Source organism: Amphiprion ocellaris, chromosome 20 (assembly GCF_022539595.1).
Source record: "Amphiprion ocellaris isolate individual 3 ecotype Okinawa chromosome 20, ASM2253959v1, whole genome shotgun sequence".
Lineage (NCBI taxonomy): Eukaryota > Metazoa > Chordata > Actinopteri > Pomacentridae > Amphiprion > Amphiprion ocellaris.
Window position 1 is genome coordinate 25,790,030 of NC_072785.1, and position 23,852 is coordinate 25,813,881.

The 23,852-nt window shown below is 40.0% G+C and overlaps 1 protein-coding gene across 4 annotated transcripts; it reads left to right on the forward strand.

The window, feature by feature from the left end:
• Positions 1-5,370: 5,370 nt before the first annotated feature.
• rbm25a (RNA binding motif protein 25a) lies at positions 5,371-21,145 on the forward strand. Of its 4 annotated transcripts, none has more exons than XM_055006179.1 (18): positions 5,371-5,548; positions 5,825-5,931; positions 7,223-7,272; positions 8,059-8,229; positions 8,595-8,652; positions 9,670-9,830; positions 9,935-10,129; positions 10,254-10,337; positions 14,391-14,659; positions 16,552-16,663; positions 16,760-16,849; positions 16,936-17,009; positions 17,099-17,243; positions 18,670-19,093; positions 19,180-19,484; positions 19,616-19,714; positions 19,880-19,927; positions 20,684-21,145. In XM_055006179.1, the coding sequence occupies exons 2-18, from the start codon at positions 5,826-5,828 to the stop codon at positions 20,774-20,776; spliced, it is 2,484 nt and encodes an 827-aa protein (XP_054862154.1). In that variant the 5' UTR covers positions 5,371-5,548; position 5,825; the 3' UTR covers positions 20,777-21,145. The 4 variants fall into 4 exon arrangements, with proteins under 4 accessions (XP_054862154.1, XP_023142410.1, XP_023142411.1 ...); XM_023286642.3 differs by having other exon boundaries at positions 5,372-5,548; positions 17,093-17,243; XM_023286643.3 differs by having other exon boundaries at positions 5,372-5,548; positions 10,257-10,337; positions 17,093-17,243.
• The last annotated feature ends 2,707 nt before the right edge of the window (positions 21,146-23,852 follow it).

The following is a 23,852-nucleotide window of genomic DNA, read 5'->3' on the forward strand; positions in this document are numbered from 1 at the left end:
TGCTTGAAAGTAAAATATATTCTAAAATCACTTGGTTATACTTTGGAGAATAATGTTAAGCGGAAGAATGAATTATCATTTAAATACAGATTTTTGATGTAGACACTATATACAATGTTGGCCTTTTTATAGTAAACATTAATTAGTATCTTTGTCTGTGATTTTGCTATGTGTTATATGTAACTGAACAATACAGAGAAGATCTGTAAAGTAAGAGTTTAAAAATTATTTACCATTTTTTAGTCCTTAATATATTTCCTTTCCCCCCCCAAACAGTGGCAAATATCTGTAAAATAATGCTATTTTTTGCTGATTTAAATACCGTTAAATATAGTGGCATTTTAAAGTCAGACATTATAAAAGTATAAAATTTAAGTTTAAAAATAAATTCATAAATTTAAAAATTTATAAATTTATTATTACAAGATTTTGTCTGTGAGGAAAATCTGTAAAATAAAACATTTTTCAATTTTAGTGTACATTATTTCTCTTTCAAATAACAGCAAATATAATAATAATAAATTTTATTTATAAAGCGCTTTTCCAAAAGCTCAAAGACGCTGTACATAAAATACAATAAGATAGAACAAAACAGATAATTAAAATCAGTAGATAGTAAACAAGTTCAAGATAAAATACAGAATCACTTAAGGAAAGCAGATCTAAAAAGGTGAGTCTTTAAAAGGGATTTAAATGTGGTGAGGTTGGTGCAGTCACGGAGGGCATGGGGGAGTGAGTTCCAGAGAGTGGGGGCGGCAATGGCGAAGGCTCTGTCCCCCCAATGTCGCCGGCTGGTCCTGTGCGGGATGGAAAGGAGGTTTGTGTGGGAGGAACGGAGATTCCTGGGGGGGGTGTAGGGGAGGAGCAAATCGGTAAGGTAAGAGGGGGCTAGATTATGGATGGACTTGAAGGTGAGGAGAAGCAGTTTGTACTGGATGCGGTGTGAAATGGGGAGCCAATGGAGGTTCCGCAGGACGGGTGTGATATGGTCGTGAGAACAGGTTCGGGTGAGGAGTCGGGCAGCAGAGTTTTGAATGAGTTGAAGTTTATTGAGAACTTTGGAGGTGGAGCCGAAGAGAACGCTATTGCAGTAGTCAAGGCGGGAAGTGACGAAGGCATGAATGAGGGTTTCAGCGGCTGAGAAGGAGAGGAAGGGGCGGAGACGGGCGACGTTGCGGAGATGGAAATAGGCAGTTTTGGTGATCTGATTAATGTGGGGTTCAAAAGTGAGGTTGCTGTCAAATATCACACCGAGGTTGCGGATGTGAGCAGAAGGAGATAGGGTGGTGTTATCAATGGTAATGGGGGGGTGGGGAAATGGTGTGAGTGATTTAGGTCCAATAAGGATGAGATCAGTCTTGTCACAGTTTAGCAGGAGAAAATTTTTCCTCATCCAGGATTTAATGTCGGCCAGGCAGCTGGAGAGAGAGGGGAGGGTGGTGGTGGCGGTGGTGTTGGTGGAGATGTAGAGTTGGATATCATCGGCGTAGCAATGGAAGTGTAGGTTGTGGCGGCGGATGATGTTGCCGAGGGGGAGGAGGTACAGGATAAAGAGGAGGGGGCCAAGTACTGATCCTTGAGGGACACCATGGGACAGGGGGGCGGTGGGTGATGTGCAGTTGTTGACCTTGATGAATTGTTGTCGATTAGTGAGATATGATGTGAACCAGGTGAGGGCGGTGCCGGTGATGTTAATGGAGGATTGAAGGCGGGACAGGAGGATGGAGTGATTGATTGTGTCAAATGCTGCAGAGAGGTCGAGAAGAATGAGGATGGTGACTTGTCCAGAGTCTGAGGAGAGGAGGAGATCATTGGTGACCTTGAGGAGAGCAGTTTCAGTGCTGTGATGAGAGCGGAATCCGGATTGAAAGGTTTCATACAGGTTGTTGGAGGTGAGGTGAGTTTTCAACTGGGCAGCGACGACACGTTCTAATGTTTTGGATATGAAGGGGAGATTGGAGATGGGCCGGAAGTTGTGAGGGGAGGTTGGATCCAAACCAGGTTTTTTGAGGATGGGGGAGACAGAGGCGAGCTTGAGGGGTGAGGGGACACAGCCAGTACTGAGGGAAGTGTTGATGATGTTAGAGATGAGGGGGGCGATAACAGGGAGGCAGTTTTTGAGGAGGGCAGTGGGGATGGGGTCCAGGCAGGATGTGGAGTTTTTAGTTCCAGTGATGAATTTGGGCAGGTCCAGGGGGGAAACGGGCGAGAAGTGGGCCAGGGGGGGAAAGTTCAGAGGGTTTGGTGGAGGAGAGGGGGGATCAAGTGAAGTGGGAGAGGTGACAAGGCTGCTGTGGATGGAGATGATTTTGTTATGAAAAAAAGAGAGGAACAGGTTGCATTTGTCAGTGGTGAACGAGTTTGAGACGGTGTCCGGGGGGGCAAGGAGTTTATTGACAGTTGAGAAGAGGGATTTGGGGTTGTTGGAGCTGGTATTGATCAGGTCAGAGTAGAAAGTGGACCGTGCAGATTTCAGGGCGTCTTTGTATTGTTGGAGGAAGTCGGAGTAGGCTTGGCGGTGAACCGTCAGGTTTGTTTTCTTGACAAGACGTTCTAGCTGTCGTTTATGGGCTTTCATGAGGTGGAGTTCAGGGGTGTACCATGGAGCAGAGTGGGAGAAAGTAACTAATTTGGATTTGAGGGGAGCAAGCTGATCAAGACAGGAAGAGAGAGTATGATTGTAGTGGTTGATGAGGTCAGTGGGGTTATTGATTGACGGGGGAGGGGAGACGGACAATGCAGTGGTCAGTGAGGCGGAGAATACAGAGGGGGAGAGTGATCTGGTGTTTCTAAAAAAGATTGTCCGTTTTTCCTTGGGCAGGGGGGTGGGGAGGCTGATGTCCATAGTTATTGCTAGGTGGTCAGAGATGGAGAGATGACAGCTGGAGATATTTAGGACTGTAAGACCAGAGGAGCAAACCAGATCGAGGATGTGTCCATGGTTGTGGGTGGGGAAATTGACATGCTGGGTGAGGTTGAGTGATTGTAGGAGATCTAGGAAGTCAGAGGCAGATTTACTGTGAAGGTTGTCCATGTGAAAGTTGAAGTCACCAAGGATGAGGACTGACGGAGATGTAGCTAATAGCTGGGTGGCAAAGTGGGAAAAGTCAGGGAGAAATGAGGGGTTTGGTTTAGGTGGGCGGTAAATGATAGCAGTGACCATTGGGGTGGGACCGGGTGATTTAAAAACAAGGTGTTCAAAGGAGGGGGAGGCAGGGATGGAAAGTGGGATGGTTGTGAAGACCTGTTTGTGGATGACTGCGATGCCGCCTCCTCGACCTTCTGGGCGGGGTGAGTTGAGGTACGTGTATCCGGAGGGGGTGGCTTGGTTGAGTGGGTAGAAGTCCAGTGGTTTGTGCCATGTTTCGGTTAGACAGAGGAAGTCCAGTTTATTGTCCAGGATGAATAATTGTAGAGTGGGGCCTTTGCTGGTGACGGAGCGGGTGTTGAAGAGGGCAAAGTTCAGGTGAAGTGTGGATGTGTGATTAGGGGAGGGCTTCTGGGGACAAGGCTGTGAGGTCCGTGGAAGTGGGCGAAGGTTAGCAAAATGGCAGTTTCTGAGGGAGGGCTGCCGAGGTTGTCTGAAGCTGATGATGGTGGGGATTTGGCAGCTTGTTGAATTCTGGTACTGCGGGGGTGACGGGCAAGGGGAGCCAGAGGGGGGAGGCAGTGGGTGTGCTGGAGGGGAAGATGGGGGGAGTTCCAGGTGGGGACAGAGGGGGGCGCTGTAGCTGGGAGGCGGTTCAGTGGAGCGTGAAGAAGAGATGGATGTAAACACTGGCACTAGTCAGTCTGAAGTCTGAAATATGTAAATACAGTCTAAAAACTTGTCTTCAATGCTTAAAAAATAACTTTTCATCCTTCTTTCACTCTACTACTTGTCATCACATGCCTACCACTTGATAAGATAAGACAAGACAAGATATGATAAGATAGATAAGATAAGCGAGAACTTTATTAATCTTGAAGGAAATTTCTGTGCCAGATATCATATAATATAGAATATTATTAACACTATTAATCCCACAGAGGGGGAATTTGCATTGTTCCAGCAGCAAAGCAAATGCAAACATTTTGGTAATGTGTTGCAAAAATAAAAAATAACCTTAATAAACCAGGATATACATAAATACTAATTATAGAAATAACATTATTACACATGTTAGTGGCATTGCACAGATTCTTTCATGAATGGGAATGTTGACATAAGTATTACGATTGCACAGATTATTATCTATATTGCACAGATATTATGTACCAAAACAGTACATTTCTCGTTAAAAATGTATTATGCCCCTTTTCTAATGCTGGATACTTTCTTTCTAGGATTTCACTAGTTGTTATCTGTAATTTAACAAACACTAAAATACATGTAAATGGTTCAAAAATTACAGTTAACATGCAGATGTATGTTACACCAGTGGAACTAAACGGATATAATAAAAATATACCAGACACATGTACAAAATGTATGGAAAGTAAAGGAACCCTATTTCATTGTTTATGGCAATGTAGAAAAATTAGAAAGGTTTTGGGAAGAGGTGAGACTAACAATTGAAAGAATAATTTCAAAACAAATCACATTGAACCCTAAACTGTTTTTGTTGGGTCTATATCCAGAAAAACATAACTTCAATAAAAATGAAAGAACATTCACAGACCTCAACCTGCTTAATGCCAAAAAATGCATTGCACAATTATAAAAATGACTAATGGACCAGTTATGACTCAGTGGCTGAGACAGATGTTAACAAACCTTTCTCTTGAAAGAATAACATATAATGAAATCGAAAAAAACACAAGTTTAAGAAGATATGGCGGCCTTTCATTGATTATGTTAAGAACTCAAATGTAACACCTGAAGAAAAGGTGAATGATGTGTGTGGATCATGCAGTTTCCATGCTTGTAATTTGCTTAAAAAAATATTATTATTATTATTATTATTATTATTATTATTATTATTATTATTATTATTATTATTATTATTATTATTATTATTATTATTATTATTATTATTATTATTATTATTATATTAAGATGTTTGAAACGTACTTATTGTAACAGGTTACTTAGTCAAAATAAAGAAGCACTGTTGGTTTGATTTTGTCTGTGGTTGTTATGATTGTATGCATCTTTTTATGTTGCTGTTGTTGTTTTGTTTTTGAAAAAAATCCAATAAAGATATTGTGGGGAAAAATTAAAGTTAACACATATTTAAAATTGTTCTGTTCTTGTTTTTACAGTCTGGGTGCGGAAATGTCCAGTAAAGAGTCAAAAAGATCCTTTTTTAGGACTGCCTGCCTGAGAGACAACACCCAGGGTTGTCACCACCGTTAAGCCCAGCGAATCAATCCCATGATGCCTTGCGGAAAGAATAGGTCCCAGTTATTTGTATGTGCTGCTGCTGGGCTTCTCGTAGCGCACCGGCGACAATTATACCGCTACTTTTTAGCGCCCGCTTTACCCATCCTCTGTATTTAATGGGCTTTTATTAAAGTAACCGGCAGTATTATTAGACACTGGTTTTTATCTCACACTTAGCTGCAGGTGAGTAAATCCGAGCTTGACCGCTGCGGCTAATGTTAGCTAGCAAGGCCACACAGTAACCGTTAGCTAGCTGCAGCTAATTTGGCTAATTAACGTAGCGGACTTCAAGGTTTCTGTCGCACCTGCTTAGTTTGACACTTAGGCAGACAGCTGTGCTATATACGTAAATAAATACTGCTAGTACTAAGTTAGTCGATCTCTCTGGCCACGTAAACAGTACTCATTTGGTCTTCTGGTAAACATCTGCTTTCGCCTATTTGCTTCTGTTTCTTCCAGGATGTCATACCCTCCGCCGCTCAACCGTCAGCAGATTGGTATCCCACAGTTACCTCCCCGGATCCCCCCTCCACAGTACGGAGGATTCGCCCCAGGTGTCCCGCCAGGTACTGAACAGCCCCGTGTGTGTTTGTGAATCAGCCCGTGGTTCCCTTCTAGTCATTCTTAAGGGTGAAAACTCCACCTGAGGTCACCAAGAATCAAATCAGACCAACTTTGTGACTCAAAAATTACAACAGAAAGTTATATTTGTGACTAAGCTACAATTTCTGGGCTCACATATTTGATTTAATGTCTGACTAAATCATCAGTTTATGATAGAATAAAGGCTAAAAACCTATAATGGCCACAATGAGCCAAACCACAACCTAGCAATCTTCAGATTCTCTGCTAAAAATCTCATTACCGTGACTCTGCTCATTAAACTTTAATTTGATGTGCATATTTCTCTGCCTCTTAAAGTGGTGGTTTCAGACTTGGGATACGTAATATTGCTGTTTCATTTATTAAAGCTATTCTGTCATTCAGATGTAAGTTCCTTATTCTAATGACTACATTCAGACACAGCTCTGCACATTGACATAAGGAGAGACTGTTAGATAAAGACTGAGTCTACAAATCAAATATGCAGAATAGATTTAAAAGAAGTTTGGTGTCTTTCACCTTTTATACATATGCACATGGGTTTGTCTTCTAACACAAATGGGAACTTAGCTTCAGTCCCAAGATTGTGTATTGTGTTAACATTGTACAAGACAACTACATTTTGTTTTTCTTTTTTAAAATTGTCTATTGTCAGCCTTAGATGATTGCAAAATTGATTTGCAATCTAATTTGTTTCAGCTTCAGTTCATTGTTTCATGTGTAAAAGATTTAAAACATGCAATGCCATCAAAAGTGTGACTGTGACAATGTTGATAGAATCATTTTGTAAAACCATTGGCATCACATTTTAAACCCTGGATCACACATGCTATGTACTGTATATCATAAAATGCAGCTTTTCCGATTTACTAATTGCATTGTCTTAAAATTTCGATTTGAAACCAGTTCCTAAATGGAATATCTCTTAAAAATATGTAAAAGTTCGTACATTGGATTATTGTCAAGAAACATAATAGCCTGATAAACTGATGAAAGTTAGCAGTCTGTATCGGAGCTGACTGTGGCAAATTACATAGAAATTCCTTTAGCAATATACTGACTAAGAAAGTTTGATAATCATATCACAGATATCTGCCTATTAGATAAACACAAGGTTAAACATTTGCCCATGTTTGTTTCTAAACCCTAATGGTTACTAGCTTTAGCAGTCACACACACGATAATAGTAATAATCAGTGTATGTTGTTTTATGACTTCACACATAACTTGAGTGTATTTTATTTGTATTTTCAGGTACCCCCATGATCCCAGTCCACATGGGTGTAGTGACGCCGACACCCACAGTGAGTTTGAAACTGGAATTCCTGTTCTGTGACCTGCTATTAGAAACACAATCCTTACACTAACAATTTAGCATCATGCAGTTTTTTGGTGAATATGCAGCAAAATTAAGTCAGTAAAGATCAACTCGTGCTTTCTCCATCTGCAAGGGTCCACATGACATAAATTTAGTGAAATCTGCCGGGGTTCTACAGCCCAAATTTGCAGCTGCACAGACTGAACACACTGCAAGCGTGCAGAGTGCCAGGAAAACAAATGGTGCTCTAAACAAATGTTATGAAGAGAGACTTTATGAGGAGATTCTCGGTCATTCACTCCTTCACAATTCGTCATTTAAAGAGTTGTGTTTGAGGTCATCGCTGCAGGACTTTGGAAGCTCTCAAGCCTCCAAAAATCCTTTGCTATGTCCACCCTCTGAGCTCCGCACACCTCAGGAATAATTACCCTGGCACGGTGCTGCAGCCCAATTTGTAACCAGCTGCTGTATCTGGAAAAAAATGCAAAGTCAGATCCTTTAAAAAACAGCCACAGTAGCCTTATTTGTTTTTAAGTGAGTGATATGAGGGGCAGTACAACCACCTGCATAGATAATGCTATGAATAGAGCCTGATGCTTGTCTGCTTTCAAACTCTACATTGGTCATACAGAAAATATGACTTGACCTTCAAAATGTTCCACCTGCAAACAGTTATTTGTACGTTTTGCATTATTTGTCCTTGTTGCTTTTATTGTTACTCTGGATAAGAGTGATACTGGAATGCTGAAAAATTTAAATTCCTGTTCTGCAGGTTCTGGTCCCAACCACAGTCACTATAACACAGAAGCCGATGATTCCAAAGAAGGATCCTGGTGGCATCAGAGCCAAGGACACAGAGGACGGTGGCGGTCCAACCACCACTGTGTTCGTAGGGAACATCTCTGAAAAAGCATCTGACATGTTGGTCAGACAGCTGTTAGCAGTGAGTTGATTCAAACTGTACATGAAATGAAATAATTCTGTCAAGGTAAACTGCTGATTTATGGCATGAAGCATCTGTGTATTTGGACCAGATCAGTCTATATACAGACATATTTTAGAGCTTTTTATTTGTCACTCGGCTTAAAATTTTGAAAGTAAAGCAGTAGATATGTAGTCTGCAACTGAGCTGCTTACAGAAAAACACAGTGCACCACATATGCTCTGGGTTAACCATTGACAAATCTCAAGGAGTTAAGGTTACAGGGATACACATATTCTGTCTTATGCTGTATGGGATCAATTAGCCATTGACTGATCATTATATTCTGTAGAGTGATATAACTTTTTCTTTTCTTTTCAATATAGAAATGTGGTATTGTTCTAAGCTGGAAGAGGGTCCAAGGTGCCTCTGGGAAACTTCAAGGTAATAACAACACAGTGAAACAGTTTTATCCTGCATAGACCTAAGTCATCAGACCAAGTCTTGAAAGTTGAATATTACTAATGCATTCATTCAAATCTTGTTTTTATTGTAGATTTTCAACCTTCTGAACTCCAAAGCTGTTTCTGAGCATTTTTTGCTCCTGTCACATTATTATTCACTGTGGACTCATTTTTTACTGCAGTATAAAGTCCTGCACCTCTATGGAAACAGCACAACCATGACTAGAATCAGAGAGAACACTAAGATGTCTTTTGTGTCGTAAAACTAATTTATAATGTTATACATCATTAAAAGACAACATGTACACATTTTTGTTAAGTGCCCAGAGGTGTTGTCAATACAGAAAGAAGAATGGGGAGTCAACATACTCTAGATGCTGAAATGTTTACATATATTCATTTTATTGATCAAGTATGTTTAACTTTTCTCTAAAAATGTCCAAAAATGATTTGGAGATTGTCTAAAATGTCTAAATTTTTGTCCAAAATGATTTAAAAGGGGTTTTAAATAATGTAGCATTTCCAAAATGACGCCACATTTTTCCAAAGTCACACAAATCAGTCAGTCTGGACAAAATGACTTAGAGTTTGTCCAGACTGACTCATGAATCATCCCATATAGCTTGAAAATTGTTTAAAAATGACGTCAAACTTGTCCAAAATGGCAACTTTATTGCTAAGTATGATTTATTTTCTTGTCACTCTCTTTGAATTATTTCTGCGTGTCTGTTCTTTGCTCTGTGTAAACACAGTCTGCAGTTCAGCTGAAAAGTTTTTAAAAATTTGTCACACGACTGTTGTTCGTTCTCGAGTTACTAATCATTCTTTTTGTTTTTTTAATGAAAGCTGTTGAAAACATATATGTAAACATAACATATTTTGAGATAATATTGCCGTTTCAATCTTATTTTAGGATTCATAGGGTTAAGGTGTCATGTGTTTTGTTATTTTGAACACCTATGGTACTAACTTTCTTTCTGCTCTCTACTTCTTGAAGCTTTTGGCTTCTGTGAGTATAAAGAGCCTGAATCCACCCTGCGAGCCCTCAGGCTTCTGCACGAGCTGCTCTTAGGTGATAAAAAGCTGTTGGTCAAGGTAGATGCCAAGACCAAGGCCCAGCTGGATGAGTGGAAAGCCAAGAAGAGGAGTGCCAATGGGGTATGGTGCTCACCTGTTAAGTCCATGATTGGAATTCAATATTTCCCGTCACATTTACAATTTAGCTGAGTTGGGTTTTTAAATTTTCTGTTTTTAACAAATAGGGAGCCAGTGGTGATTCAAAAAATGGGGATGAAGACGACGAGGAGGTTCTTGATGAAGAGACACTGCGTCGGGACCAGGCGGTGAAGGGGGTCATAGACGTCCTCATCAGAGAGTATTCAAGTGAGCTCAATGCTCCTTCGCAGGATCCCGACAGTCAACCTCGCAACAAGAAGCGCAAAGAGAAGAAAGAGGAGGTAGTCTTTGCACAATGAGAACAAGCTGGAGATGTAATTTCTTTTGCTGTATTTTTTGGCTCATTTGTAGTAGTTGGTGAGTACTTAGTGTGTTTGTTTCTTGTCTTTCTCTGCTTTGTGCAAGGAGGATATCAATGCCATGGAGATGGAGGATGACAAGAGAGACTTGATTTCCAGAGAGATCAGTAAATTCCGCGACACACACAAGGTAACGTATCAAACTCATGTTTTTAGTCCATAAATTAGGTTTTGAAGAAGAAATCCTCTGCATTAATTATTAGAAATTCCTCCAGAGAAAATGGATCTACAGTTAATTTATGGAGGTAATACCTCCTTAAGACTATCTTGTTACTGTCAACCATATACTTAGAAATTTAAACAGTAAAGGAACAGAAAGTAGTCGATGTTAATTATAGAATTTTAAGATATCTATTGAAGTATTCTGGTACAATGTCGGCCACTCATAGATGGCTTCATAGTTCCTGTCAGTATTTCCAAACCGGCTAAGCGTTAACACTGTTTATGATACTGATTTGAGACTAAAAGTTTCAGCTCTGCACAAGCTAAATTCATCACACAGAGTGCATGGACACAATGTTAAATTCCAACTAAAGCTAATCTATTGATTAAACCCCACCAATATGGTAGAGTTCATTTGGTGACTAGAGCAAGATGAATCTCAGAAACTCAGCTTTGGAAAAAGTTGCGAGGATAGGATGTAAGTATGATCTTTCATTTCTTCTTTACTCATGTTGGGCGCTCCCTTCTGGAGGGTTTGCAGAGGGGCAACTGGCTCTCGGTTCACTTGTATTCATTTTATATATTTGTGCATTCACCGGATGCAAAACGCCACCGATGCTGCAACAAGAATCTACAAATAGGTAGTGATTTCTAAGTGTTGATGCGCTTAAACTTGCTCTTGGGCAGCTCAGTGAACCTCTGCACGTCCTCAGGTAATAAATTGTGTTTGAAGAACACACACAGACTAAATGAGCCTAACCACTGCAGTAGTTTACACTGCAGCCTGTAGCATAACTAAAGCAGGGAGCGCCCCTCCACAGCACTGTGTGGTCTGAAGACATGCAAGGTAAGAACTTACTTTTCTGTTTTTCTTTTGTTTTCAAACGTACTCTTCCTTTCTTTTGTTCTGTCACTTTGACTCAACCCCCACCCCTTTAATTAGACAACAAGAGAACACAGAAATGCTAATAAATATATGAGACTGAGGAGACCGAAGCTGCAAACTAGCGACAAAATGTAAACGTCTCGTGAAACTGGACATTAGCTCTGATGTCGTAACTTGATCACAATTTCAAACACTCCTGCAGAGGAGAATCGTATTAGGATGAATATCAATTAGCAGCCCTTTTAGATTCCTCATTCCTAATCTTGTCTGCTACCTCCATGCAGGTTTAGCTTAGAATCCATGATATCTCATCTCCACTACAAACAACCACCCTTTTTCCTTGTAATCTTTGACCAGTTGTTGGTGTCTCTCGCTGTTACTTCTTCACAGGTACAATAATGTCCTGCCATGATCTCTGAAAAACAACAGAAATCGAGGGAAAAACACATGTACAAAAGATAAAGGTGCGAAAAAAAACAAAAAACACAGCTGGTGTCACGTGCTAAACAAAGTGCCATCAACAAGAAGGAACTAGAAACTTAAAACTTATGGTAATAATATGTCAAACTTGCAGGACTGGAAAACCTGATAGTCAAGTGGTTAGATTGCGTAACACATGAGCGTCTCTACTATCAATAAAAGCACAAACATTCCCAGAAACAAATATAAAAAATAAAAACATAGAGTAGGAGAATAGGAGGTAGACAGTTTAAAACTTTTGTTAATTTATATTCAACTTAATATTGTCCTCTTCTTTAATGGTGTTTGATATTCTGATTAAGTTGTTTTCAGTTAGAATGTTTCAAACTTGCCACAAAACTATGTTTTTGCCTCTCTTCAGACGTCTGTTACGTGACTATAAATTCATCCGTGTGTATCAAAGTTGCATATTTATAAGGTTTTTTTTCAGTTTTTGTGAAAAATGATTGGTTCATTAGGTTTGTTAAGTATGAAAACCTGGACACCTGAATCCGTATTTTTGAGATTGTCATTGATACACTGTCTGCTTATTTAGTTGACTACTTATTTTACTCATTAGCGTATCAAAAACACCCTATGGACATGCTAAAAATGTAGAAAAACTTTGTGACGGAGTCTTTAAAACATGAGAAACATGAGGTAAGTTCTAGGTTGGAAAGAAGTGAGAAAACGTTATAAGAGCCTCATAGTTAACTTGTCAGGTGTCAACGCCCGTCCTCTGGATTCGAGGTAAAAAGGTGTACAGACTGGTTCAAGTCTAGTGAAATTACAATGCTTAAAGCTCATATAGGACAGGTATCTTGCACCTCCTCCATTCTTTCCTGCTTTTTATTATTTGTTTATTACTTAATAGCTGTCAGATCCACAATTCCAACACTGCTCTTTAAATATTGTAAACCAGTCAAAATGTGCAGCATTAACTCCAATCAGTGAGGAGACTGTTTGAATTGTGGGTCTGACGTTAAAAGTTTTTTTTTATTGGGTTGGAGCGACCAGACAGACACCAGAAGACAACCTGCAGGTAAGACTGCTTCACTAATTTTTTTGTGGCAAAATAAAATTCAATATCTGATTTGTTTAAACTGTTTCAATTGAAAAAAGCAAGTAGATTTTGGTGTCATTTTTGTGGATGAATTGTAATTAAACTGCTTCACAGGTGTCGTGTGGACGATTTTCCTGAATATTTTGACTTTGCACTTGACCTGCTTTTCCTCCCACACGTAGCCTGTAGGATGTGTAGGGGCAGAGAAGTGCTGAAACCGTAGTTCATCACCTGTAAGTTGCACACCAGTAGCTCCAGAACGGTCTGTAGAAAATGCAATGATTTTAATGTCATTTAGAATGTGGACGAGTGGGTTTGCATTTCCTATTAATTCAGATTCACATTCAACAGCTGTGACAACTTTTAGGTGTTTTTGAATCAGTTTTTTAGTGCAAAATAAAGATAAAAAGTGTGATGTGTAAATATAAAATTAATTGTTTAGGTTATGATATCATCTCAAATTATGCTTTTGTCACTCGGCTGCCTTCTGAACTCCCACACAGCTGCAGGGGATCACTTGCCTTGCGGTCTGGCATTGCTTTCCTGCGTCTCAGATGACCATGTAGAAAACACATGGGAGCTGATTATGTAATTTACTTAGTTGGGCCATTTGCCGTGTTAAGCTTTGGCTTGTTTTAATCCACTTGGCGCCGGTAGGTAAGAGTGAACCAGGGCATTATATAGCCGTGATCTTAAGTGTATACTTGGGTCTTTGTGAACTAAAGGTTCACAGCTGACTTGGCAGATGCTTTAAAGTGCTTTCTATCACCATCCGCAGGGTTCTAGTATCAGAAGCCCCATTTCCAGTTCAATCCTCTTGCGCAGAGATGAGTGCATTATTTGGTTCATGTAACTACGGGGTTTCTCTAAAATCCATGTCAAACATTATGCATTTTAACCTGCGCTGTCTCTTCGTGAGGTCAAATCTTTTTTTGTGCTCGCATGAGTGCACATTGATTGGGAAAATGGGCGGATGTGAGTGTGGCCGACACTTATTAGCCTACAGCTGACTTTTTTATTGGAATGGCCTCGTATTACGTCAGAGCATAATCTCAGATCACCACAGATCCCACAGTAACTGCAGAGGACGAGTTGACCTGTTACATGTGGGGGAAAAAATCATTCGATGTAAGCATATGTTATAAAGAGGAAGGCGGATTATTGACTCCAGGACTGTTAATGATCTCTTTGCCCGTTGATGTAACCAGAATAGATTACTGTAAGCGTTAAAATGCGTTAATAAAATACCAGGTGGATGTTTTAACTTCTGCTTCTGTTGGAATCCATCGTTTAAACCCACATTACCTCAGTTGTTAGATGTCTTTCCAGAATAAACTGCAATTTATCATTTTACACCAATGTGTCCTGAATTGAGCAGTATGTACATTGAACCCATAGCTCACTTCCTGGAGGAAACAACAGGGCTAGGAAGACTTCCTGACTTGCAGCAGCCAGCCTCTCCAAGGCAGTAGTATGTGAGCATGTCTGGCAAAGGGAATTTCAATCATTTTACAGTATCATGTGCTGATAACCTGTTTGTTTTATGAACTGTCTTCGTGTGTTTTGCATGTAGTAACACACTTTCCCCTTTTCTTCCCGTTGGGCTCCTGCAGAAACTGGAGGAGGAAAAAGGGAAGAAAGAAAAGGAGCGACTGGAGCTGGAGAGAGAAAGGAGGGAGAGAGACAAAGAACGAGAGCGAGAGAGGGAACGCCGCGACCGCGAGAAAGAGAAGGAGAGGGAGAGAGAGAGGGACAAGGAGCGGGAACGAGACCGAGACCGCGAACGGGAACGAGAACGAGATCGTGAACGCGAGAGGACGAAGGAGCGGGAACGAGAGAGGGAGAGGAGTCGAGACGCCAGCGAAGATCGCAGCAGGTCGAGGTCAGGAACAAACATGATGCTCAGTAGCCCTTCTACTGCAAGACGTTATGTTCTGGAACATAAAACACGTATTGACTAAGTTAGAGGACAACCACAGATTATCCAGAAACAATCTGGAAAACACTAATCAGTAGTGCTTTTAGATTTGGACCATAGTGGGAAATAAAAGTGACAGAACACTGCAATACTAAGAAAATAGAGAAGAACAACAGATGTAACTACAGGAGACAAACTGATCAAACTCAGTTGATCGCACTTAAACAGGGGAGATAATTTAATAACTCCTATTTCTATTTTATATACTCGATACTCATCACCCTTATTAACGAAGAAGCCTAGTTATGAATGACAGATTCCTGCTATCACTCAGAGAAGAGACAACAGTTATCACCATGCAAGTAACCGCAATTTCCGAGACTACATATGGAGCATCACTCCAGATGCGCCAAGAGCATGCTTGTTTTTTAAAAAAAGACATTCACATGGTTGTGCACTGTGAATTAGTGCTCCGGGGTTGGACTGTCAAGGCAGAGTATTACTGTAACATACTGAGGCGTCTGAAGGAGAACATTAAGTAAAAATGATCTGCACTTAATATGTGGGATTGTATTTATAGTGATATCCTGTTTAGCATTACATTTTATCTATATTGGTTACAAATTTCAGTCATTGGCCTTTCTTGATAACTAGTAATCAGCGTCGGTATTCCAACCCCTATCTGTCAATCCCTATGACAAACCAAGAGGGCTGAAAATTATAGCTCAAAAATATGATCAAGGTGCAATCAGACAGATTTGGAACTGCCTATAAAAATTTTTTTAAAACTATCAGCTTTAAATTTGGCAACCTTTTCATCTCCCTGCGCAGTGATAAACTGCTTCCAGTGCTGCTGCTACTCTTGTAACGCTCCCTGGAATGCGTATAAATGGTATCAAGCACCATCTACAGGGAGCGCTGACTCTTCTAAGCTGTCAAAATGGCAACCCGTCATTTTGGAGAAGGGAATGAAGTTACAGAGAGCTACATCTAGCAAGTAGGTTAGTTAGGGGGAGCTGATTGTGTTGTTGTAGCCAAAAACCCATGTCTACTCACCATTCTGTGACTTGGGAGCAGAGCGTTATATACCACTCAGATATAATCCCACCACTGTTCAGATCATTTGCATAGAATCCTTCAGACACGTCCAACAGTCCAACCCTGGAGGATTCATTCACGGTGCACAATGATGTGAATGTTTAAAAAAAAAAAAAAAAACAAGCATGCTCTTGGTGAGTCTGGCCTGCTGCTCCTAATGCAGTCTTGGAAATTGCGGACACTTCCACTTTGAAAAATGTTGTTTCTTCTCTTAATGGTAGCTGAAAACTCAAGGTTTAGCAGTTTCTAACAACATAATCAGTGTTTTTCACTTCTCCCATGAGTGGTTTTAATGATGTGGCTCATTGGTTTAAATAGGGAGGTGCAAAATGTCTTTTAGTATAATGTAATACTATTCAGCGGAACTACACAGCCTCCAAAATAGCAGTACAATTGTCTCACCTCAAGATCAATTTAGTAGCTGTTCTGGATCTTTTAGTTGCCTTTTTGAAATATTCTGAAAAGTTTCAGAGCAGTTATTAAATAAACCACGACAGGATTTTTCCAATAGCTGTGTCCGAAGTCAGGAATGAAAGTGGAACTTAATTTCTAATATTGATATTGTTTTCAGGGCAGTTCTGTTCATCAAACATAACTGTGGTAAAAATGTGTTTGGCAGTTGGTGCTGGCTTAGACCAAATCTACACGACTGTCCCCAGGAGAAATAAGTGCTTGGCGATTTTTTTCTTTACATTTTTTCCCCTCTCAGTTCAGCTTTAATATACTTAAGTTGGTCAGTAACCTGCTTTCTTTTGCAGAGAGAGGACCAGAGAGGATAAAAAACGAGACCGTGAGGAAGATGAGGAGGACGTTTATGAACGGCGGCGACTTGAGAGGAGGCTTAGAGACAAGGAGGCAGCGTACCAAGAAGTATGTCATTTTTAATTCGATGAGATGTATCTTTAAATAATTGCACATAGGTGACTATATATGCTGATTGTGTTATTTTCCTGTGTCGTCTCACAGCGTCTGAAAAACTGGGAGATCCGTGAGAGGAAGAAGTCTCGCGACTACAGCAAAGAAACAGAAAGGGAGGATGAGAGGCGTCGTGAAATGGTACACATGAAAGTTTATAATGTCAGATATGTGAAATTATCTTGCTGGTTTAATGCAACTAATTGTTACTTTATGTTTAAAATCAGATGAAAGAAGCCAAAAGACTGAAAGAATTCCTTGAAGATTATGACGACGACAGGGACGACCCAAAGTACTACAGGTGATTATTTTAATGCACATTAGAACTTTTGGGGGATATATTTTTGCTTTTGTCATTACATGACTTTACTTTCTGTTCGTCAGGGGCAGTGCTTTGCAGAAGAGACTTCGTGACCGAGAAAAGGAGACAGAATTGGACGAGCGAGACCGGAAGAGGGAGAAGGAGGAGCTGGAGGAGATCAGACAACGGCTGCTGGCTGAGGGTCACCCTGACCCCGATGCTGAGCTGCTGAGGGTGAGTCCACCTGGAGCTTCCTTTCCCTCAGACATAGATGCTTTCTTTTGCATTCAAGAGTTTTTTTCACTTGAGACACAGAATATGTTTGTTCTTTGGACTGTTTTGCAGCACATTTGCATGATTATCATTTGTTTAATTGGAATTCTGGCACATGTAACAGGTTTTTACTCGCTTAGAATGGGCATTTTGGGGAGGCTGTGTACAGTAAACATGATCAGTAAAGCCAATGAGCCTGTGTTTTAACTTTACTTGACAGAAATCCATGATTTATCTTATTTCCAACCATTTTGTCAACAAAACTGCCTTTTATTTTTGAGTAAATTAAACCCAAATTAACAAAACTGGTTAAGAAATTCCATTTCTATTTTTATTCTCAGTTCTTATTATTTATTTGCCCTGGTGATTTTCATTTGGTGTTGACTGCAATCGCCAAGAAAAAACTCTTTGCAGGAAACAAACCTGTGTAGTAAACTTTTTTTCTGTTACAGTTTGTCTATTTTGTGTATTCAGTGTCCAAACTAGGGCTGTACGATATACAGAAGAACTGAGACTGCAATATTTTGGTTTTCCTGTAATATGTAGAAATACAGGAATTCTCACCAGAAAACATAAATAATTGTATTTGGAAAGAATTAGTCATCACAAAATGAATGTTTTTTTTTTTCTAGGGGAGTAAAAAGCTGCAAAAATCCATTTGGAATCTTTCTCGTATGGTACAATACTGGCGATGGCATCCAAAATAATTTTTTGCTTTGGATGACGTTCAGATCTGGCTTTGGACTCATACAGAGCTTTATGGTGCCAATTTAAACAAACATACTAGTTTTGTTCCTCATTTTCTGGTAACACTTGAAGATGCTGCAGACAGTCATCTGTTCTGTAGCCGACATATCGTGTTTCTTTTTGCAGTCAAACCTTCCTTATTTCCTCCTTTAGTGTTTCTCTGCTGCTCATCTTGCTGTGCTCATGTGGAGCCTGCATGTCAACAGAACTCAGTGTATCCGAGAACTCTTAAACTGGATTACATTTTTGCTCTATCACACATAGTGTCTGGTAGATTAGTCCCAGAAAACGACAGCCCTGCAAGTTTTGTTTTTGTGTTACGCAACAGAAATAATTGTAGTATGATGAGTCAGTTTGCCTGTTTTATAATACTTCCTGGTGTTTGCACTAAAATTCATGTTGTTTTGGGCTGCGTTTTTTAAAATTTGCAGTCATAAAGCACACGCGGCATCATCTATATGCCATTCAGACGTTTATGACATCCATTTGTAAGAGCAACTTTTCGCTGTTGGTGTAGGTTTCATGTGGAGGCAGGAAGTCCAGACTAATGATTTCAGTGCACTTATTATCTTTACATAAATCCAGCAGTCACCAAAGATGTCCTGATGCCATTACTCATGTGTTATGTGTTTTTGTGTAGATGGAGGAGGAGGCAGAACGCAGACGACAGCCTCCTCTGAAGCTTGAACCCGAGGTGGAGGTGAACCAGGAGAAAGCTCACAGGGATCGGGATCGAGATCGGGATCGGGAGAAGAGAGGCTCAGGAAGGCCCGTAGAGCCGGCGCCTCGAGGCCCGCCGCCGCAGCATTCGGACGACGATGTGGAGGAAGGGGAGGATGACGACTACCACGACGGCGAGGACTCGCAAGAAGCCAAGCCACAACTTAAACCCATCATGCGACCAATCACTACCGCGCCCTCAGTGTCCTCCGCCAGCGGGAACGTGACTCCGAACACGCCCGGCAACGAATCCCCCTGCGGCATAATCATTCCAGGAGAGAGCACCCCTGAGGTCCAGCCACCAGAGGAGCACCGGCCCAAGATCGGACTCAGTCTCAAACTGGGTGAGTAAACTCAGCACACAGAGGGAACTATTACTTCAGCATTTGTGCCAGAATACACTCGACTTCCTCTTCTTTTTCTACTCCAGGTGCCACCAACAGTCCCAGCCAGCTTAATGCAGGGAAGCGAAAGAAGCTGGCGACCGTGGAAAGTGTTTTCAACAAGTTCGATGACGAGGAGGCTGATGAGCAGCCTCGCAAAAGGAAACTGGTCCCTCTGGATTATGGCGATGATGACAAGAGTCTGGGGCTGGATGGGGCAGAAATTTCAGGGGCCAAAGGCAGCATCAACACAGAGGAGAAACGCAAGCACATAAAGAGCCTTATAGAGAAGATCCCGACCGGCAGGCCTGAGCTTTTCTCTTATCCTTTGGACTGGGCCATGGTCGATTCGGTAAAAAGCTTTTAAACATTTTGATTAGCTGATATTTTATTAATTTCTTACATACACACATTAAAAGCTATCTTAACATGATTAGTAGTTGAAAATGAAGCCTTGTGTTACTCTGATTGTGTTTTCTCCAGACTCTGATGGATCGGCGCATTAGACCGTGGATTAATAAGAAGATTATTGAATACATCGGCGAGGAGGAACCCACTCTGGTTGACTTTGTCTGTTCTAAGGTCAGTTATTGTTCATGATAGAAACTCAGAAAGAAATGAACTGTTCTCAAGTTGTCAGATTTATGTCCTCCTTTTCAAAATTTAATACAACTTCTTTGTTTTTTCTAAGTTTTTGGTGTTGAGCATGTTGTGTTCTCTGATTGACTTTTGTTCTTTTACTTCCAGGTAATGGCACACAGCACCCCTCAGGGTATCCTTGATGATGTTGCTATGGTGAGTTTAAATCCACTTTTTCCAATATCATCGCTTGTTTGAAATGATTTCAATTTGTACTTTGTCCTCTGCGGGACTTGGTAGAATGTGTGCTTTCTAAAACACACTGTGGACATCTGATGAACTTGCCAGAATATGTAGCAGTGAATGAGTTCTTTTTATTTAACCCTCAACTTCAACACCAATGCCAGCCTGAAATGCAAAACGGCAAAATCAGAGGTCATTCTTTGTACAGAAGTTGAGAAGCACAAATGTTACTCTTGAAAATATTTGAATCCACTTGCAGTTACATCTGGGTAAACTTTTGCATATTTCTGCTAGTTTAGTCGCCTGTGGAGAGTAAAGTGGGTCAGCAGATCACTGGCACTTATCTGAATGAACTTGGGCCTTTTTTTTAAAGCCATTAAGAAGGCTGAGGTGATCTTATGAGCAAAAAGAATTCCAGTTCCCTCCATCAGGGTGCAGCTTCAATAAATACTTGAGATTTTTATCCCACTGACTTGTTAAACAAGACATCGAAATATTACTTTACCATTAAATCAATGCATTTTCTATTTAGTCTACTGTCCTAAGAGCAAAAGTCTGAACTTGTACAGTAATGGAATCTGTCAGATAAATGTAGTAAAGTATAAAGTACAACATGTGGATGTAAAAAGTCAACCATAAGTAGTCGGTTTTTTATCTAACAAGCTTGATGGCATCGATTTATTGAGCTTTTTAATTGAAATTGAGTTCAGCCAACCTGTTTGTTTTCAGGTTCTCGATGAAGAAGCAGAAGTCTTCATAGTAAAAATGTGGCGTCTATTGATATATGAAACAGAAGCCAAGAAGATCGGACTGGTGAAATAAAGACCTGGAGTCTCTCTGAGTGACTTGTTAAGCTGTCAGCTCTGCTACCTGCAGTTTTGAGGTCCAGCAGACTGTAAACGTGCCCATAACGCCTCCATTCCATCAGCAAGGAGCTGCTGCCTTGTATGTATGTGTTTGTAAGAGAAAGTCTGAGTTGTGAACAGAAAGGGTTTGCACCAACATGCTGCATGATAAAACTTTGGTTGTATTTTTTTTCCTTTGTTGATGCTTTTGAGGAAAAAGACAGTCGCGTTTCACCCACCTGTTCGCCGATACGTTGGACACATTCTGCTTTGATTTCCTGGTGTTGTATGGAGGCACTGCTCCGTTGTGTGAACTAATAAATATGCTTTTTTTTAGAAAATATAATTTATTGCCCACTTATTATTTCTTTTTTTTCTAGTTCATTATTTTTCATATTTTCCAGAACAGGTTGTTTTCTGTTGCTTTAACTACAGCATCAGGAACTCTCACAGACTTCTGTATGCTGATGTGGGGAAAATATTTTTGACAACTGGTTTTAAAATATTTAGTCATTTCTATCAGTTATTATTAAACCTTTTTTAATATAACAGTTTTTATTCCTGCCAAGTATTGTATTGATAAATGCTAATTCACAAAAAACAACATTAAATTGTCTCGACCTTAGAAATTAAAACTGCAACTTATGACACTTTGACAGCGTGTATGCTGAACTATATACTTATCTAGATATACTTTACTGAGCTTTAAGTAGACATTTTATGTTGTTTCTTATAATTTAAAGTTTAAAAAGGACAAGGACATCTTAAGTCAGGCATCATTACACAAAAAATGAGCATCAAAAATGCAATTAAAATGGGATATGGCCAAGCAGATTACAAATAGGAACACATATCCAAACAAATTTGTTTGGAGTTGAACTGTGCAATAGAGTCCACTATGAAACCAGTATTTTTCACAAGATTTAGTAGGTTTAAATTCGTCAATGTTTGCACTAAGAAAAATCCATAGAATGTAGTGCTGGTGGAGAAGAGAAAACCTGAAGAAATAACATTGTATAGAAACTATGGGACATTAAAAAATCACAACAAATGTTATTAACTGATGAAATTACTCTAAAAGCCACAGTTTCTCCCTTTTTCTCCATGTAGAACTATCGGCAATATCAGTAAAATCTGTGTAATATCAGTATTTCTTCATCGTCTAAAGTATTTTCTGCTCTTGGAAGAATTTCTGCGCTACCAGTGTTTTTTTTCTATATAATAACCCTGTTCAATATCATTATTTTCCTCAATCAGAGGAATCTGTAATATCTGAATTCCTACATAAAAAAGAATCTCTATTAGATTCAACAAAGTGCAGTTTAACATTTAACCAGAAGTGCAAAACAAGCAGTAAAAGTGCAGTATGAACAGTGTGCTATGAACACGCTAAGAATATAATAGGTGTCAATACCAATGTAAAGATATATGTGTATATATCACATGTCATATCAACAGTACTTGTGTGAATTCCTTGTTTTATTTTTCTACTGGTGTCACATTTGCTATGGGATTAATAAAAACTTATCGTATCTCATCTTCAAGAGCCTGAAAGAGAAGTTTAGCTGCTTTTTTACTGAACTTCTAGAATTACCATGATCTGGATGACTGAGAATTTACACCGACGAGTAAAAAAACAAATTTGCATTGCAAAATTTCCGCACTTCTCATGTAAATTCCACTGTACAGTCAGTGTGGAACACGAGCCCAGCGTAGAAAGAAAGTCGGATTAGCCTACAGTACTTTGCCTGGACGACAGTGTGTCACGCTTTTTATTCCATTTACTCTGACAAAACTTGAAAACGATACAGTTATAAGCACTGTTCCCTCTAAGCTGCGCTGACACGGTCTCCGCGCACAGAAAATCTGCGCTGCGCACAAAAAAATAAAATCCAACCTAAATTATAAATAAAATAAACACGTAACAATTCATTCTGTGCTATTTTTCAATGTGAGTCAGTGAGTGACCGGTGACTGGCTGCTGCAGCCAATGATGCGATTCACATACGTATTTACCATAGACTGTATATAATGGTATTTACGCAGCTAATCAACCTCAGGCGTCCTTATGTGCAGCCACCATTGTTCTCATAGATATGAATGAGTAGATAGGACACGCCCCTTTGAGCTGCGTGCTACAACGAGGCTAAGCTAGTGGGGGAAAAGTTTCAGTGCATTCCGTTGATGTAGACGGCGTGAAAACGGAAACAAGAAGTATGCCGGCTCACTGTGCTGCATACAATTACACACTGCGTCGTACGATTGAGACAAGGAAACTTGGAATGACTTTTCATAGGTAAGAATAGTTTTTGGCTGTTTTTTCATTATGAAATCTTGTTGAGAGCTTCCAGTCTATGAGAGCTAACGAGTTAGCCACTAGCAAAACGCTAAGGCGAGCTAGCAGCTTGACAAGCAAATACCAGACGATTAATAGTAGCTGTAGTATAGTTGTACAAGCAGTAGTAGTAATACTAAAAGTACAAGCAGCAGTAGTAGAATAAACAGCTGTTAGAGTCGTAGAAGTAGTATCAGCATTTGTAATAGTATTACAAGTTGTAGTAGCAGTGCCAGTATCAGCAGAGGAAGTGAGTACTACCACTACTACTAGTAGTAGTCACATTGCTATTACTACCACCAATACTACCAATAGTAGTTATAAAGCATAACTCATATATTTCCAGATTACCATCTATGTTCTTCCTCCAAACCCATTTTATGATTGGGATTACAGGCAGTTCTTTAGGACTGCTCTCAAATAATTGAAATGTTACTAAACAAGGTTATACTTATCAAGTTAAATAGCGCTGGTCTCCAGTATATTGGCGAATTTGGTTCTTTGTACTTAATTTATTAGCATGATTTCTTTTTAATATGTTGTGTACAGACTTACTTCTCTGTCTACTTTTCTTACTCCATGTAGGTTTCCCAGAGACTATGGGTTGAGGAGGAATTGGAAGTTTATCTGCTTAGACCTGTTGTCATTCCATCAGTGTTTAACTTCCCAGCTCATCTTGGAAGAGTACGTGCCAGAAAGACCACGACCAAGCAGCCTT